This window comes from Cetorhinus maximus, chromosome 14 (genome assembly GCF_964194155.1).
Source record: "Cetorhinus maximus chromosome 14, sCetMax3.hap1.1, whole genome shotgun sequence".
Lineage (NCBI taxonomy): Eukaryota > Metazoa > Chordata > Chondrichthyes > Lamniformes > Cetorhinidae > Cetorhinus > Cetorhinus maximus.
Window position 1 is genome coordinate 7,433,006 of NC_135892.1, and position 20,184 is coordinate 7,453,189.

Below are 20,184 nucleotides of genomic sequence, written 5' to 3' on the forward strand. Positions count from 1 at the left end.
CATTGCCTCCAAGATAGAACTCACATCCCCCAATAATACTATCAGCTGAGAGCAGAAAAAGCACAAATGCTAAGGGATGATCGTTATTTGTAATGAACAACGATGCTTCTTCGTTATACAATTAGACATAAGTTTCAGATGGCAATAATACTACATTTTATAAAGCTTTCAAATATCAGACTTTAACCTTCAACTTGTGGAACTGAAACGCAAGTTGTCCAGGTTAAATCTCTCAAGATGTATTGGCCCAGAATTTGCTGGGGCGAGGTTACTGATGCGCACCATTATTAATGCTTAAATGGCCCAGAAATAAGTGGTGGGGAAGAAATACCCAAAGAATTGCGAATTCCTGTAAATTGCTGGAGGATTAGCACTGCTCCGTCTTTAGCCTCGCAAAAACAACATTTTATACTCAATCTCCCAGTAAGTGTCGCAACATTTCTGCATTTATATTGTTGAAGCAAACTGAAAGTCAGGCAGGTATTTAACAGTGTCAGGACCCTTTAAATGATTAGATTTATTTTCCTGCAATGCCACTCAACCTCTCCAGCCCAGAAAAGGATACAATTGAATCGATGCAGCCTCATTCCTTTAGCTACTAAATTGTCCTGAGATTTTTCAAAGTAAATTTTTAAAAACATTTGTTCTTGCTTTGCCTTTCTGTCTCTTTAATATCTCTTTCTTATCCCAGTCGCTCTTTCCCTCTCTTTATTTCTCTTTCTGCATCTGATTTGATTCTAATTCACCCTGTTTCCCACTCATCAGAATAATTGATTGCTTTTCCTTGTAATAACATGATTTCAAGTGCCGTGCAAATCTCCATACACTACACCATATCAGAAACCCACACAAGCTGAAAGGAAACTGTTAATAAAAGCTGTTGAACTGCCCTCAGTAAGCAAGAAGAAAGGACATTAATAATTCTAAAGCCTGAGGGTAACACATGGCTAGGAATTCCCTAGAAGGAACTTAAGTGTCAAGCAAAAATAAGTATGACAGATGCTGATAATGCTACAAGCCGTCCAATTTTCCAATTCAAAGCATTAGAAAAAACACCTTATTGATTCAGGATTGGCAGAGGGATTGTAAGTTAGAATAGTGAACATGCTGAGTTACTACATGGTTGATAAAAAATAGGATGTTCTTGCATCATTCAACCTGACAGATGGCCTCTTGTGCATGCACCTCCTGCTTGCCCCATCCCTCATTGTCCCAGCATTGCCAGCCATGCCTTCAGTCATTTAAAATCCACACTCACTAGACCCTTTCCTCTCTCCATCTCTCTCCCTTTAAAACTCTTCTTAAAATTTACCTCTTTGATCAATCTTTTGGTAACCTCTCCTTCTTTAGCTCAGCATCCATTCATGTCTGATTTATGCGTCTATGAATGCCTTTGGAATTTGTTTCTTCATATAGGGAAGCTATATAAATACAAGGTTTTGTTGTAGCTTTATGGTTAAGTGATATTTGGCTGAATTGAGGGGCCAATATAATTCAGAAGGAAACTTAGAGTGTCAATCCCACAGTTAAGTATAACTAGGTGACACCACTAATGAAATCAACATTATTCAGTGCACCTTAGCTCTCAAGATTCATACAAACAGGTTAGGTGCATATCCGGTTCCCAGCCTAGTTTCCACTTTTAACAGTGGACTCCTGCCAGTGTTGCAGCAGGGATATGCAAGACCAGCTGTACACTTTCAGAGCCAAGGTCTGGAAGAAGAACTTTGGCAACCATATGTCCTGAACCAAGCTTTTGGCCTTAGTGGGCCATTTGTGTGGCAGTGGTGGCTCAGTTAGTAACATTCGTGTCTCTGAATCAGAAGGCTATGGGTTCAAATCCAACTCCAGGACTTCAGTGCAACAATCTAAGTTGATACCTCAGCCTAATACTAAGTGAGTGCTGCAATGTTCAAGGTGCCATCTTTCAAATGAGATGCTGGCCCTGTTTACCCTCTTAAATAGATGAAAACAATTCCTTAACACTGGTTCAACAAAGAGCTGGGCAAGTTACCCCCAGTGTCTAGGTCACATTTATCCCTCAATCAACATCACACATATCAATGATGTAGTCATTGTCACATTGCTGTTTGTGGGAACTTGCTGTGTGTAAATTGGCTGCTTGTGTTCCCCTCGTTATGACAGTGACCACAGCATTAAAACACTGTAAAGTGCTTAGGATGCCTTAAAAGGTGCTGTATAAATGCAAGTCTTTCATTTTTTCTATACGCCTGGAATTTCTGCATGGGTTTCTCCAGGGTTTCTATCATTCTTCTGCAGGAATGACAGTGGGTGACAGAGAAAAAAAAACCCACCCCTTTGCCCCCCCAGCCCTACAGAAATTCAAATTCTATAAACCATAGGGTGCCCATTAATTCAGTTACATTGTAAACCAAGTAGCAATGGCATTTAATTTCATACCACAGCCAGAAATGAGCAGATATGAAATGAAAGACAGAAATATGAATAATACATTCGGCAATGCTTGACGAGCACTCTTATTTTAAGCATTTATCCTCAGCAGGCTTGGAATGTATGTGGCTGAACTTTACTTGTTTGACTTTTACAAAAATTAGGATTAAAGCATTGTACTGATCACAGCAGAATCTAATAGCTACTGCAAGTGGAGCCTAACACAAAAATTACAACAGTTGACTTATTAAGTGACTGCAGAGCAGCCTGTGAAGTATTGCAGATTTTTACTTGCACTATGAGACCTATTTTCTATTGCCAAAGCTGCTTTGCTTTCAAAATATATCAATTCTTTTAAGAGACCGTAATAATCATTAAATTGAGTTGTGAAAAGTAACATTGGGTGCTAGCTAACAGTAGCTGTCATAAGCTGCTTTATCCAGTCCTTTATTCGTGACTTGTGGGAGCTCTGCTTTAGTGGTTAAATGGTTATGCGGGTGCCTACAAATTTCGCACCTTTCATTGCAGAGTAATGTTTTAATAAGGCATTTTCTTGCAGTGTGGTTTATTGGGTCTCTACACAGTGCCACACAATGATGTGAATAGTGATACAGTGTATTGCACTTTGGGCTATCGATTAAAACGACTCATTGGGAACTAAAATGGCAGATTGCACGAAAAATAAACGGGGGCGAATAAAGTGTTGTTTGGAGCTGACAACACAGGAGTGAAAGAAGTTATTAATAGGTAATTTCCTGCTGATAATGTCAGCAACTTAGGTTTAGTATATCTGTAAAAATAGCGCACCACTCAAAGCCAAAACAACCCAACTGAGCAGAACGTAATAACTGGCCAGTGCCAAGTCTCATTTGGAGCAGGATCAATTTGGGTATTGGATGCCAACCTTCTTTCAACCTCTGTATTACAAGGTACTATGCTTGGCCAACATCTTCGCTCCTCCTTGGCATATGGAACATGGCCATCTATCAGAGACCTGTTAGTGCTTTTGAGTACTTCTGGGAGAATCATCTGTCGTGGTCTTGCTTAAAAATGTTGCAAAATAAAAAAAAACACACTGACCTACTTACCCCTCAACTTTTGGGTGAACCTTTATTAGAATGTAAGAATTAGGAGCAGAAGGAGAGCATACAGCCCCTTGAGCCTGCTTTACCACTCGGTGAGCTCATGGCTGATCTTCTACTTCAACTCAGCTTTCCCGCACTATCCCCATATCCCTTGATTCCTTTGGTTTCCAGAAAGCCAATTGGCAAAGCTGGAAACAGATGGGATCCTCGTGAATGTATGGCCTTCAAGGCCATTTTCACCTCTCCCTGGATGATTCCCAAATGTCAAGCATGTGTTACAATCCCCGTAGAGACCGAAGAACTTTTCACAAAATAAATTACAACTTCTAGTCGATAGCTGAAAGGATGGCAGGATAAGATTTCATGGTTTAAGACTTTTACCATAATAAACAGACTAAAAACACTATCTTTGTAGTCAATTTATACTTTAAACTACAGAACAGAACTTTCCTTTTTACCTTTAACATCACAGAAAAACCAATTCACAGGTATACTTTACACTGCCCTCTAAGGAGACATTCAATTCTCCCAGAACCAGTCCAAAGTGATTCTTAGTTCCCGAGGGTTAACTTTTATCCTTTTCCTTTCCCAGCCTGGTAACTTCTAACCCCTAGAACAATCTTTCATGGTGAGGGTTTTTCCCGGAGATCCTCCTTCTAGTGCAAGCTAGATGAACCTTCTAGCCTTTTTTCCAAATCCTCACAAATTTGGTCTTTTCAATTCGAATATGAGCTCCCACCCACATTCCTGCACAGTGACCCATTGAAACCTGCAGCCTCTAGCTGCTCTCTCTCCTGGATCCTGCGACTGTGAGTTTTCAGGGATATCTTAGAAACCCATCCCTTCTCAAAGCTTATCTCCATGGCAATGTGAATCACATGGGCCTTGTATCCATGTAGAAATGCTAATTGGCTAAACTTGACACTCCAACTCTCTTTTATCTTGGAAGCAAATTGATAGTTTGAAGCATAATGGTTTACAACCCGACATTCTCAATACCTCCCTGGGACGTTGGAGACTTAAGAACATAGAACATAAGAAATAGGAACAAGAGTAAACCATTCAGTCCCCCTGAGCCTGCTCCACCATTCAATAAGATCATGGCTGATCTGCTTGTCTTTCGAATTCCACATTACCATCTACCCCCGATAACCTTTGATTCCCTTGCCTAACAAGAATCTATCTACCTCTGCCTTACAAATATTCAATGACTCTGCCTCCACCACCTTCTGAGGTAGAGAGTTCCAAAGTTGCACAACCCTTTGAGAGAAAAAATTTCTCCTCATCTCTGTCCTAAAAGGGTGACCCCTAATTTTAAAACAGTGCCCCCTAGTTTTAGACTCACCCACAAGAGGAAACATCTTTTCCACATCCACCTTGTTAACACTGTTCAGGATCTTATATACTTCAATCAAGTCACCCCTCACTCTTCTAAACTCCAGTGGAAACAAGCCCAGTCTATCCAACCTTTCCTCATAAGACAACCCACTCATTCCAGGTATCAATCTAGTAAACCTCCTCTGAAATGCCTCCAATGTATTTACATCCTTCCTTAATAAGGAGGCCAAAACTGGACAAAGTATTATTATTATTATTTTTAGCAGTCTAACCACAGTAAACACAATTGCTGCTGCCATTGTCTCCAAGTGTGAACACCTCACATCTCCTTTCCAGCAAACAACCCAGACCTCTCTTTAACATTTAACAATCACATCACCCAGGCAAACTTCAGAACAGGTTGCATGACCCCCTTCATTTTAACCTAAATTAAAGACACAGTCCCAAAACAAAACAATATTATTAACCTCATATTCGTAACACGTGGGCCAAAGCAGAAGGCAGCCATTTTCAATGCTTATTAAAGCATTCTCCGCTGCAGTTGAGGAAAGTTGAATGCAGGTTTGGTTCCCATTTTTAACTGCGGGTAAAAATGGGTTTAGAGCCTCAGAGGCTTCCGCATTTAATTTTCTTGATGCTATGGTTGCTGTAAACATTTTGCCCACTGCTCTTAAGCACTGCTTCCTTTCTCTCATGATGTTTCCACCTCTTCGATTTTCAAGGTTCTACAGCAGGCCATGCAAATTAAGCTGCCCCCACCCAATTTTCCACTCCTATGTCGATAAGCTATCTATTGGGAAGTGTGATTGCACTGACAGCTTGCTGACTGCATTCTCCACAAGGACTCCACACCAAAATATGTCAAGTCTTCCGCCGACTGCCCTGGGTGGGTGTGCTGTCTCCCTGACTGACATTCCAAGTGAAAATTGCTCCTTTGCGTGTAGCAGCAGCATATTGGCCTGGGTCATGGTCACTGGCCAAATGAACAGTCATTGCATGACATGGAGGTTTTGGTAGTCCTTAGAAGGAATTGAGACATCTTGCAGGAACAACCAAATGTAACCTTCCCATCATCTTATTTCCTTTATGCCTATACTGTCCAGCATCTGTTCCATCCATTGTAACTCCCTGTAATTTTCAATCTGCAGTCATTTTCACATTCTTTGGGAAATTATGAAGCAGAGCAATCTATCCAACTGTGAGCATCATTTTATTGGAAGTACCAGCCTTGTACTGGCATCTGCAGCATCAGATGTTCAACCAACTGAACCATCTTGTGCTGCCAACTCTTGTTTCACTTTCTGCCTGGCAACATGGCAGCTCTGCACATGGGCTCAAACATGCGAATTGAGTGCTGTACTTGTTGAACAGTTAGGGAGCAGGGGCTCTCTCCTGCTTTTCAAAAAGATTCAACCTGCAGTATGGAAGGTTTCTGGACAATCTAATGGAATGTCTAAACTGACTGCTGTACCAGATTGGAGTTATACTTCAACTGGTGTGAAGGCCAAGTAGTGGGAAGCAGCTTCCTGGGGTGGGCTGACACCGCTTGGATTTAGTGTGGTCACAAGTCAGATTAGTGACTTGCTGATTTATGTTGGCAAATTTGTGACAACAGTCAGATATAATAATCATGTAATATCACAGCAGGATCTGCAAAATATTTTCTTCAGAAGCAGACCAAGAATGGAGCTCTGATATAATGTTGTGGGGCGGTTATTTAGATCAAACTAGTCATTGAGCTACGGTGATATATTTGCTTGAATTTCTCGTTAAAAGTATTGCTCCAACTTTGCTACCTTTAAAATGTTACCAATTTATTCCTGTTTGGAAAATTGTACATTAACCGTTGTCTGGCCCTTTATCCATTCTCTGGAGTTTGGAAGAACGAGAGGTAATCTCACTAAAACATTTAAATTATTCGAGGCTTTGATTGGGTACATGCTGAGAGACTGTATCCCCCAGCTGGAGAGTCGAGAAACAGGTGCCCCAGTCTCGGGTAAGGGGTCCGTCATTTCGAATGGGCGGAAGAGAAATTTCTTCACGCAAGAGGGTTGTGAATCTTTGGAATTCTCTATCTCAGAGAGCTGTAGATGCGCAATCACTGTGCATGTTCAAGCCAGAGATCAATGGGTTCCAACATGGGTTACCATTGACCAGAAACTGAACTGGGCTAGCCATATAAATAATGTGGCTACAAGAGCAGGTCAGAGGCTAGGAATCCTGTGACGAGTAACTCACTTCCTGACTCTCCAAAGCCTGTCCACCATCTACAAGGCACAAGTCAGGAGTGTGGTGGAATACTCTCTGCTTGCCTGAATGAGTGCAGCTTCAACAGCACTCAAAGAGCTTGACACCATCCAGGACAAAGCAGCCCACTTGATTGGCACCCCATCCACAAACATCACTTCATCCACCACCGATGAGCAGTGACAGCAGTGTGTACCATCTACAAGGTGCACTGCAGAAACACACCAAGGCTTCTTAAGCAGCATCTTCCAGACCCAATACCACTACCATCTAGAAGGACATGGGCTGCAGACACATGGGAACACCACCACCTGGAAGTTTCCCTCCAAGCCACTCACCATCCTGACTTGGAAATATATCGCCGTTCCTTCACTGGAACTCCTTCCCTAACAGCACTGTGGGTGTACCTACACCATAGGGACCACAGTGGTTCAAGAAGGCAGCTCACCACTACCTTCTCAAGGGCAGTTAGGGATGGGAAATAAATTCTGGCCTGGCCAGCGATGCCCACATCCCGTAAATGAATAAAAAAAGAATAAAACTAAGGGAGTGGGGGATATTGAGATAGGGAGGGATAGTGAAGGTGCAGTTGAAGATCATTCATGATCTTATTGAGTGGCAGGGCAGGCTTGAGGGGCCGAATGGCCTGGTCCAACACCTCAAAATTGAATTGTCACTGCATTCCAGTGATCTGCACATAAGATATGAAAAGGTAGACTCTTAATGATTCAAAACGTAGATGCTAATTTTGGAGCAAAAATAAAGAAATTAAACTGGGCGAGAGTTTTGTTCCTGCAGTGTTAATGCTGGTGTATTTCAGATAAACAGAGAATGTTGTGTGTAGAGGGTCACAGATTGTGATTATGTAAACAGGTAACAGGACAACCCACAAATCATATGGAAGCAATTGCAGCCTTGAATAAGATTTCATTTCTTAAGTGACTGTGTAAAGCTGAAGTGGGATGCTCTACCTCACCCAACAGCTGTACAGATATCTCTTAGTTTGCCGCCTCACCAAAAATGTTACGGCGGTTTAACCGGGAAAATATAATGTGGCACATCATGTACTAAAATGGCTAAAAATAAGAATTGGCGATGGTGCAGGGCCCCCAGTGAAGATAGACTTTCAAATCACTTCCTAACCTCCCCTCTGACAGCAGCCCGGAGACAAGTCCTGCAAGGTGATTGGGATGGAATTGGCGGGGTGGGGGTTGGTGGTGGTGGTGTGGTGGTGTGGTGGTATGGGGGAGAGCGGGGTGGGTGTGTGGAGCAGAAACTGAGGAGCGATCAACATACTTTACAGTCGGGGAAGCATTCCTGCAATCCTGCTCCTCCTTGCTCCACCATAGTGACTATTTTGTCTCTTTTTCAAAAACAATATACCCTTAGCTGGTGCTCACCTAGCCACCGCTTAGGATTTCAGCGCAGAGCCGGCTCAGCTCCTTTGCGACTTTGGGTATTAGCAAGGAAGCCCAAAACAGGCATTAGGCCATTCATTTCCATATGTTAGGATCTAATGCTTGTTTTACTGAGCTGCCGGGTCACTTGAAAAATTGGCCGACACAACATCGGGTCAAATGTTGTTCAGGTGTTTTATGGGCATGGGAATTCAGACCTCAATTTGGGCCTTTTTGCACCCATTGTACCTCCATAAACTGCCACAATTAAACTCAGGTGGTGTAGTGGTAATTGTTCCCTTTCAGGGCCAGAGAGAGAGAGTAATTTAAATGCGTTATCAGGTTGCTAAAAGGATATTGATGGTGTTAATCATGAGCCCTAACTTCCTGCAGCGTGTTCTTAAGAGCAACGAGGAGGCGAAGGATGAGATGGCATTTGTAGCGAAGCGATTTACGGAGTGAAGTAAATCAATCACCAAGTTCTGGAGATTGGCCATTTACGGACTATCTCTTAATCCTCTGAAATTGCTGGCGGGTTTTGTGTGTCATTAAAACGTGGTTATTTTGGCAACAAAATCCACCCATTCTCTCATTTGTCTTGTCAGCGTTAAGCACAGGAAAGGGGAATACAAGTGCTGATAGAACAAGATCAAATTTCTAGTAGGATTGGGGAAACATCTCCCCAAGGAAATTTTGATTCAAGGACATTTTATCTCTTGTTTCTTCTAACATGTTGGATCTACAAGGAACATTTCAAAAATCCGCTGAGGGTACATTCATTCAATTTGATCACAGCTCTTCGGGAATTAATTGTCTTTACATTTTGAAACTTCTTTCACCCAATAACAGTAATTAAACTATTACTGGCAGAAATAAAGTTTTAATTAATTTCTTTTCTTTAAAAATAACTGCCTCACGAGAAAGCGACTAATTGGCTACAGAATCCTTCTGTCCACTCTCTGCCATTAGAGATTCCTTTTTAAATATAAGGCTAAAAAAAAATAGAGAAAGTTCCATTTGTAAAAGATTAAAAAAGGAATTTGTATCCCTTCTTTTATTGATTTTGATTTTTGATTGAATCTCCATTAATATCACTTCATCTTCCACTTGTGGCCCACTTCTCCAATAACTGGGGTCTCTCCTTATGGTCTATAAGCCTCCATTCCTTAAACACTGATTCATCATCTCTTTGTGCTACCTTGTCTTGTTTCCACTCTGTTTAACCTGCCACTAGTAGCACACACTCTGGATATCTACGCACCCATCCCCGCTAAGGATCCTCTTTCACTCAAGCCTTCAGTTCTGTCCTGACTTTACTGGTCGAACCTCTTACTGATTGCTCCTCTCTCCTTCATATATCCACCTCTCCCATCAGAACCTCTCTTCAACATGCCTCTCATTATCATAGGTGACATGGTGGTAATATCATTGGACTAGAAATCCAGAGGCCAAGGCTAATGCTCTGGGGACATGGTTTCAAATCTCACCATAGCAACTGGTGGAATTTGAATTCAATTAATAAAAATCTGGAATTGAAAAGCTGACCTTGAAACTATCATTGATTATTACAAAATTCACTGATGTCCTTCAAGGAAGGAAAATCTGCCATCATTACCTGGTCTGGCCTACATGTAACCCCAAATTCACAGCAATGTGATTGACTCTGAAATGACCTGGCCAGCCACTCAATTCAAAGGCAGTTAGGGATGGGCAACAAATTCTGGTCCTGCCAGCAACACCCACATCCCATGAAAGAATTAAAAAATATATAGATTGTACAGCAACAATGACTTTCATTTATATGGCACCTTTGATGTAATAAAATGTCTCAAGATCCTTCACAGGTGCATTATCAAACAAAATTTGACACCAAGCCATATAAGGAGATATTAGGATAGTTGAGCAATACTTAATTTAACAAATAAGTTTTAAGGAATGTCTTACAGGAGGAGAGAGAAGTAGGGGTGGCAGGAGGATTAGGGACATTATTCCAGAGTTTAGGGTCTAGGCCAGCAATGGTAGAGCAATGAAAATCAGGGATGCACTAGAGGCTAGAATTGGAGGAGTGCAGAGACTGCAAAGGATTACAGGGCTGGAGGAGGTAACAGGATGGGGGGTTGGGGAGGGATGGGGGACAGAGGTATGGGGGTTGAGGTGGCACAAGGCCATGGAAGGATTTGAAACTGAAAAGTACAGCAGGAGACCATTCAGCCCAGTGAGCTCGTACTGGCCTTTTGAAAGAACTGTCCAATAGACCCACTCCCTTGCCCTTCAAATAGCCCTGCAAATTTTCCTCTTCAATTTTATGTAGCCTTTTTTCAGTGCTGTTTGTTCATCTGGTTCTATCCTTTGCCTTACCCTAGAGCTAGGGTAGTGTAGTGTTATGTTACTGGCTGATATTCCAGAGGTCTGGACTAATAATCCAGAGAATGCAAATTTAAATCAAACCAATTTTAGAACTTAATGTAGAATGTGGAAATAATAAAGGTGACAATGTAGCTGTCAGATGGTCCTAGAAACACGATGGGTTCACTTGAGTGAAGGAAAGCTGCCATCCTTGCCCCGTCCTGGTCTACATGTGACTCCAGTCCCACGGCAATATGGTTGACTCTTTACTGCTTACTGAAGTGGCATAGCAAGCCACACAGTTATGATGAAGGCCAATTAGCACCTTTCAGGGCTATCAGAGATGGACAATAAACACTGGCGTTACCAGCAATCCCCACATCCCAAGAATGACTTTAAATAGACCAAGCATGGGAGCATATGTGCAACAGCATCCATGTTACAGACTAATAGGGATGATGGGAAGGGCAGCAATAATTTGAAACCTCCAGCTTTCTCCTGCAAATGGGGACAAGGGAACAGAGGAATTTCTTTTTGTTCGTTCATGGGATGTGGGCATCGCTGGCTAGGCCAGCATTTATTGCCCATCCCTAATTGCCCTGGTTAAGAGGGCATTTAAGAGTCAACCACATTGCTGTGGGTCTGGAGTCACATGTAGGCCAGACCAGGTAAGGATGGCAGATTTCCCCCCTAAAGGACATTAGTGAACCAGATGGGTTTTTACAACAATCGACAATGGTTTCGTGGTCATCAGCAGACTTATAATTCCAGATTTTTATTGAATTCAAATTTCGCCATCTGCCGTGGTAGGATTCGAACCCAGGTCCCCAATAGAATTGCCCTGGGTCACTGAAATTAACATGGCTTCTCTGTGTAAAATATGCATGGTTGCTAGCTATGAACTGGGGTGGGGGGTGGGGGGGGGCGAAGCCTGGTTTGACTTCCAGTGACTCTCTTTCTTGGAAGTGTTACAAATTTCATTGCCACCCCTGCAGTTCTGCTCAGTATTAAATAATTGCTAGGTTACAAAATTATAGCATCACGCCAACGAATTAAAACATTAAGCTAATTTACAAGTAACAACTGTATATGATTGCAGCTGGTGGGAGTTTTGTTACTGTTTATAGAAGTAAAACGGTATTTTGTCATTTGATGTAGAAACTGTAGGAATCATGCTCCAGCTGTGCACCTTCAGTGGGGGAGTCTCTGTGGGAGAACAGATTTGAAGCTCATTGTCATAATGGTCACAACAATCTTAAAGAGCTGGAGTTCTTAAAGGGCAAGAGCAGGCCATTTGGCCCTTTGCGCCTGCTCCACCATTCAGTAAGATCATGGCTGATCTTCACCTAACCTTAACCTGAACTCTAAACTCAAGGCTGCCCCATCTCATACTGTCCACTTATCCCATTATTACCCAAAAATCTGCTGATCTAAGTCCTGAGTATATTCAACAACTGAGCATCCACAGCTCTCTGGGGTAGTGAACTCCAAAGATTTACAACACATGAAGGGAAGAAATTTCTCCTCTTCTCGGTCCTAATTGGCCAACTCTTTATTCTGAGGCTGTGACCCGTTTCCCTAGCCAGGGAAACTGCCTCTCAGCATCCACCCTGTCAAGCCCCTTATAAATCTTTATATGTTTCAATGAGATCTCCTCTCATTCTTCTAAAATACAGGGAATATCTGCCTTGTCTGCTTAATCTCTTCTCAGAGGACAAGTGCCCCTCATCCCAGGGATCGGTCCAGTAAACTTCTGTTGCACTTCCTCCAGGCAAGAATATCCCTCTTTAGGTAAGTATATCAAAATTGTACACAGTACTCCAGGTGTGTTCTCAATAAGGTCACATACAATCATAATAATACGTCTTCACTCTTACACTCCAGTCCTTTTGTAATTAAGACTGACATACCATTTGTTTTCCTAGTTGCCTGCTGTACCTGAATGTTAACTTTCTATGATGTATGTACAAGAACACCTAGGTCCCTCTGAATGCAAACAATTCCAAGTCTCTCATTGTTTAAAAAAAAAATCTGCTTTTCTATTTTTCCTTGCAAACTGTATCACTTCACGCGTTCCCACAATATATTCCATCAGCCATGTTCTTTCCCACTCGCTTTACCGGTCTGTATTCATTTGCAGCCTCTCTGTGTCCTCCTCACAGCTTAATTTCCCACCTAGCTTTGTATTGTCAGCAAACTTGGATACATTACACTTGGTGCCTTCATCTAAGGCCGGGATTTCCCATCCCCGCCTGCGGCCGGCATTTTCCAGTGCTGCCGAAAGTCAATGAACTTTTGGCTGGCTCTCCAAATTTTCCATTCCCGCCCTTGGTGGGTCCCACTGCAGATGGGGCCAGAAAATCCTGGCCAATGTCATTGATATAGATTGGAAATAGCTAAGGCCCAAGTACTGATGATACCTCATTAGTTACAACCTGCCAACCAGAAAACTGCCTAATTATTCCTACATTCTGTTTGCTTCCATTAACCAACCCTTAAACCAAGTTAATATGTTACCGCAACCCCCCCCACCCCAAATTCCACGAGTCCTAAATTTGAGTAATGACCTGCAGTTTGGTACTTTATCAAATGCTTTTTGACAATCCCAATACACTACATCCACTGCCCACCACCACCCCCACTTTCACCTTAGCCACTCTACTGGTTTCCTCCACAAAAAATAGATTTGTCAAAACCCCACTTCTCTTTCATAAGCCCATTCTGACTCTGTTTACTCTTGGTCTGAGCCTGTAGGGGTAACTGATTCTTTCACAATGTTTAAGGCCAGAACTCTAAGGCACCTCATAGGCTTGCTGCCCTGACCTTGGTGCAGATAGCTCTGCAGGAACATTGGGAAAAAGCCCATTTTTATTTAATGGGGTAGAAATATCTTTGCTATAATTGGCTGGAGGGAAAATGGGAGGATGTAGATGGCCATGCGTACAGGGCTCTGACCATTCACAGAGCCATGACGTACACTCCAAGGACATCCAAAAAATGTCCAATGCCACACTCGCCTCAGAAACTTTTTCGGGCATCTGGTGCTGCCACCTAAACGGGGCCTAGATCCCTCATGTACGCTAATGAGGGGCCTAATTTATGTTTTGGCCCCCTCTATGAAATTGGGCTGCCCCGAGTGCCTGAAACAGGTTTTTTAAAAAATTAAAAATATTAACTCCTTTCTCCACCCCCCTCCCCCTTTTCCTTGCCTCAGTGTTGCTATTGTCGCAGTATCAGGGTGAAAACTGCAACTCCCTTGATGAATCTCTGTCACAAGCTCACAGGATTAAAAAAAGATCTCCAGTCTGACTCTACCTGGTTGTCATGTGATTGACCAAGTGCATTCTAAGCTCTAGTAACGCCGATGATATATTTTTCACATAGACAGAAGTAGAATTTCTCCATCAGTTTACCCTTCTAAACTAAGACCCATTGTGGCACCCTTATCCGGCTAAGTTCAGCTAAGCCAGCACATGTCAGGAATCAAAGGCTGAGAGTGAGATCGAATTTTCGATTCAAGCTTCCCTGAATTTGATTAACTGAGGTGCTTCAAAATATAAATTGAAGGGCACAATTCGAAAGGAGGTGGGGGAACAGGGTGGGGGCCAAAGCATTGAAGGTGGCACAGCACGTTGAGAGAGTGGTTAGAAAGGCGTATGGGATCCTGAGCTTTATAAATAGAGGCATTAGGCAGAAATTCTTGCTTGGTGGGCGGGTGTGTTCCCGACCTGCTCGAGCGTGAAATGATGTGCATTGACATTGGCCGAGGGTGCCGAGGTCAACATGCAGTTGCGCGATAGTTTGGTTGGCGGGCGGGTGCGGGAATCGGCAGTGCGCCTGCCGACAAATAAAAGGCCTGTTAAGGCCATGAAATAATCAATTAAGCTACATTCTAACGGTTGGCGGGCAGGCGAAAAGGCCAAGCGGCCTTTGCATATTTTTTTGGAAATCTCATCCATGGGCGGGACGAGCTTTCCGAAAGCAAATAAAAATAAGATAAAAGTTTTACAATTGAATCGATAACATGTCCCTGCTCATGTGACAGAGTCACATGAGGGGACATGTTTTATTACATTTTTATTTTCTTTATTTTTTTTTTTACATCTCTTCATCCCCCTGAGGCAGCTCTGTGCCTCAGGGAGATTATGCAGCGCACACTCGCGCGCATGCACAAAGATTGCCCTTGGCCCGCTCGCCCTCCTCTCCCCGCCCACATGTGCAGCGCTGAATGCTGCAGCTCGCGTTTCACGCCGGGTGGGCCTTAATTGGCGGTGCGGTGCCGATCACGGGCGGCAGTCTCTGCCGAGCCCGCCCACCAAAGGCAAAATTCTGCCCATAAAGTACAAAAGCGAGGAGGTTATGATGAACCTTTATGAAACCCTGGTTCAGTTTCAGCTAGAGTATTGTGTCCAATTCTGGGCACCACACTTTAGGAAGAATATATGAAGGCTTTAGTGAGGCCAGCAGAAAAGATTTACAAGAGTCATTTCAGGGATGAGGGCCTTCAGTTATGAGGATAGATTGGCGAAGCTGGGGCAGTTCTCCTTAGAGAGGAGAAGGTTGAGAGGAGATTTGGTTCAAAATCATGAGGGGTCTGGATAGACAATGAGGGGAGGCGATGGTGTAGTGGTATTATTGCTGGACAGGTAATACAGGAACCCAGGTTAATGCTCCAGGGACCTGGGTTTGAATCCTGCCATGGCAGACTCGATGGGCCAAAGGGCCTCTTCTGCACTGTGATTCTGTGAAAATGCAGAGAGAGACTGTTCCTAATTGGTGGAAGGGTCAAGAACCAGGGAACACTGATTCAAGATGAATGGCAAAAGGACCAACAACAACATGAGGAAAATCCCTTTTGCACAGTGAGTGGTTAGATTCTGGACTGCACTACCTCTTGTGCGGTGGAGGCAGGTTCAATTGTGGCTTTCAAAAAAGAATTGGATAAGCGCCTGAAAAGGGAATCAAAAATTGTAGGGCTACATGGAAATGGCGGCAGAGTGCGACTAGCTGAGTTCCTCTATCAAAGAGCCAGCACAGACAAGACGGACCAAATGGCCTCCTTCAGTGCTGTAACCATTCTAAAATTCTCTGATCAGGATTCAAATTTGACAATTACTTCAAAGTAAAATAGAGGGGTTCACGCACAGAAGACTGAATGAAACTTTGGACGCTATCATTATTTTTGCATCTTGTCATTGCCACAAAAATGTACAGTGGAGCAATTGCAGATATCCATCTCGACTGTCTCTGTTCCATGTGATTCAAATTCCTATGGAAGGGTGTCCTTACTTCCCCTTGACCTTGTGGTTCCCTGGTGTAATTTGTGGTTTGCCTTTGACTTTGCAAGCCAGCTGAATTTGTGAGTTGTTTAAAATCCAAAAAAAATGGGTCGGTTTATCACAAGTTTTAAGACTGAATGGGTTTTATCCATTTGTTGCTTATAGAGTAAATTTTCCTTTGTGATAATTGTTGAGTGTTTGAGGTGCTGAAATAGGCCATTCGGCTCAGTAAATGACCAGCAAATTTTGCAAAAGGCAATTTTATGATCTATTAGGTTTAAGGATTTACTAGGGCTGAAATTGGACCTTGTTGCCTCTGTCTTCCAGAGGTCCCATTAAGGGATCCAACCTCCCTCACCCAAACAATAGTGGAAACACACCCAATGCCATATTGGTTAAGGCGTTGTAGAGGCACCCCTGGTGGTAATGACAAACAAGCATTGGCCCTTTGAATAGACCAATGAGTGGCCAATGCATGTTGTAGGACCCAGTCCGGAAACTGGTTTACCCTGAACTCAGGTGTGTTCCCGTGTCAACTCTCCGGAACAGGCTTAGGCATGTTTAAAATCATGAATGGTTTAGAGAAAGTAAATAAAGAGACACTTCAAGGGTCGATCAGGAAAAAGCCTAAAAGATGTGTGGCAAAAGAACTAGATGCTACATGAAGAAATTCTTTTTTACCTAACGGGTTTTGGATTTGGAATGCACTGCCTGATATTGGGGTGGATACAGAGTCAATAGTGGCTTCCAAAGGGGAATTGGATAAAAGGGAATTTTCTGAAGATGAGAGAAGCGGACGGACATGTGGAAAGGGCAAGGGGATCGGGACTGGCTGGATTACTTCCTGAAAGAGCCGGCACCAGCTAGATGGGCAGAATACCTGCTTCTGTGCTGTACTATTTTATGATTGTCTGATTAATGTGATGTAGCAGCAGAGGCAGGATTGGGTTAAAAGGAATCTCAATCAGTCTTGAAACAAGCCAGCTGTGTTCTAGTTAATAACGGATAGCTGAAACACTCCACATTGATTTCCTGCCAGACCTTATTAGAGCAAAATTCTTTCATTAAAATTAATATAATTTGGACTCTGAGAATGAAGCTGCATGGTTCATGAATATCAGGCGATTGAATTAAAGTTTTAAATTCACTGCCAGCTACTCATCATTGTTTTATTTTATACATATAGAATTGATTTCATTTTTGGTTTCTGTTGCCACTGTTGCCCAGGCGACATATTAAGCATTCTTATTAAGTAGAGGAGTTGTAGCATATCAGAGGGAGGAAATAAAGCTGATCGTTATATATGTGACATGACCTATGAGTTATGACATTCACAAAGACTGAATAAGTAAACTGTTTTTTTCTCAAAACTGATGATCTCTGCTGACTGTAAACTGATATTATGCTTTATTTTTGTTTTCCATTATATAAAACCTATGACTTCAGAAATGCCATTACCATCATTTGAAATACTTTTGCAGCACAAGGCTTTATTTGACACCTGGTCCTCAAAACAAATCTTTGCATTTGGCTGTTGCTCAATGTGAAACATTAGCTCGGTGAGGACACCTCACTGAATATGGTCTCTTAGCTTTTTTGGTATCATTCAGATTAAGCAGGTTGCTAATACTCCCGTCCCCAGTAGATTAATATTTTCTACTGCGAGGTTAAGCTTTGTTATAACAGACAGATATTTGCAGAACCAGAAGAATAATGTAGTCAGTCAGCTAAGGCAAGACGCAACGATAACAATGAATGCTTGGCAGGTTGTTGATTAAAAGCAAATGATTGCGGATGCTGGAAATCTGAAATAAAAACCGGAAGTGGTGGAAATACTCAACAGGTCTGGCAGCATCTGTGCAGCGAGAAATCCGTGTTCATGACCTTTCATCAGAATGATTGTTAATCAAATTGGTCTCACTGCAGTCTCAGTAAAACTGGCTGTTGCTGTTTGTTTATTTTTCGCAATAAATTATTATGTTTTGAGGTTGTCAACCTGTCTTCTCTCCAACGAAAAATGCAGGAAAGAAAAATGTTTCATCTTTGAGTGGAAACACATCACTTTAATGCACCCATCTTTCTTTTTCTTATAGGCCTAATTGGTGCTGTTATTTGCTGGGATTTGCATTCCATTGGCAACACTAATTCATCATGGCCGATGATGCAGATATGCGCAATGAACTGGAGAATATGCAACAGCGTGCTGACCAGGTGGCTGATGAGGTGAGTCAGATTGTGCCAAAGCACTGAATCCTATTACCTTGTAATTCCCGCCGATTTCACTATTTGTTTCACTGTGTTGATGCATTCGACTGTCTCAGTAATACCATAATGCCAAAAATAGGCAGTGGCGGAAGGCAGCAGAGAGGTGGAGCTGGGTACCATCAGCATACACGTGGAAGTTGATTCCCTTGCCTGCAGCGCTTAGATGAGGAAGGGCAGCCAGCCAAGAAGCAATGTCTGCATGATTTCAGCCCACCCTCTCTCAGCAGTCTGCTTCGCTCTTGGTGGCTGAGCTATGTATTATTCAATTCTAACTTCCTTTCCATTACCCCTCTCTCTGCTTCACCTTTAGTAACAGAACCTTGGCTCAACACTCCAACCTCTCATCCTAAACCCCTTTGCCTTGCTACCTCTCATGGAATCTTTATTAGCTTCTTCAAAGCTTACCACTTTCAGCATGCCCTTGGCTACCTCTACTTAATGTTGCAATGCTCCACATATAAAACTTATTTCTTTTTAAATCTCGGTGGATTTAGTTTTCCATTTTGTTATATTTCTGTCGGTCCATCTCTCCCTTCTCGACTTTATCTCTTTTTGCCTTTCAATTGTACTTTTGCCCCTTCCCTTTTCTGCAAATATTTCCACCAGAGGCAGATCATTCTGGCTGCTTTTCTACAGTAGAAATGTTTATCTAATTGTGCAGCTTTAACGATACATGTCCAAAAAACCCCTCAAAGAACGTTTTAAATTAATAGAAGCCATTACATTCGAGCCAAAATTTTAAATTTGTGATTGTTTGGGGTGCAAGATTTGTGCAATAAACCACATTCCTTGCACCGTGCGCTCCAATCTTAGCAAATTGGTAACACTCTTGCCGCTGAACCACCCGGTTTGGGGTTCAAGTCCCGCTCTAGAGTTTGAGCACAAAAATCAAAGCTGATGCTCCAGCCACACAGTTGGACTTGCCATCTTTTGGATGAGACATTAAATCAGCTATCTGTCCCGTGGCACTATGGCAAAGAAGAGCATGGGAGTTCTCCCTGGTGTCCTGGCCAATATTTGTCCCTCAATCAACATCACATAAACAGATTATCCGGTCGTTAACACTGTTGTTTGTGGGAGGTTGCTGTGCACAAATTAGCTGCTGCATTCCCTACATTACAACAATGACCATATTTCAAAAGTACTTCATTGGCTGTAAAATATTTCGAAACATCTGGTGGCTTTGAAAAGCGCTATATAAATGCAAGTCCTTTTCTTTTTTTCTTTAATTATACAACACAAGGTGACTAAGGATGTTATTATTTGAGGGTTTAATCACTCATTTACAAGATTATCCAATATATTTCAAGAATATGTAACCTGTAACAAAGCAAGTAAAAAAGCAACTGCTGGACTGAAATAATGGCCGGGATCTTCCGCCACGCGGCGATCATTGTCGGATTGCCGCTCTGCTCGAACTTTTCCACACCTAGACGCTGCTTCGCATTTCTTGTTGGGCATTCCGAGTCTGGCTTCTCCAGAAATGCGGAGCATAGCGTCCATCGAGGAAACCCATCACTGTAGTGCCAGGGGGAAGAGAAGACACACCCCCTTTTTACGGCACTAGCTGGCATGTGGTAAGTTTAAAGGTCCGATATGAATGTTAGTGGATAGGTGAATGTTAATGAATGAGTGAATGGGTAGGATGGTAGGGGGGGTAGGTAGGTAGCATGGATAGAAGATTGGCTAGCTAACAGGTAACAGAGGGTAGCTGTAAATGGGTCTTTTTCTGGTTGGTAGGATGTAACGAGTGGTGTGCAACAGGGATCAGTGCTGGGGACTCAACTTTTTACAATTTATATCAATGACTTGGAT

The 20,184-nt window shown here is 42.6% G+C and overlaps 1 protein-coding gene across 3 annotated transcripts in view; it reads left to right on the plus strand.

The window, feature by feature from the left end:
- snap25a (synaptosome associated protein 25a) overlaps window positions 1-20,184 on the plus strand; it is a 120,196-nt gene that overhangs the window by 45,025 nt on the left and 54,987 nt on the right. For all 3 annotated transcript variants that reach the window (XM_078556444.1, XM_078556442.1, XM_078556443.1), the window contains one exon: window positions 18,198-18,327. In XM_078556444.1, the coding sequence (XP_078412570.1) occupies window positions 18,256-18,327 (72 nt within the window). In that variant the 5' untranslated portion in view covers window positions 18,198-18,255. The remainder of the gene's footprint in view (window positions 1-18,197; window positions 18,328-20,184) is intronic.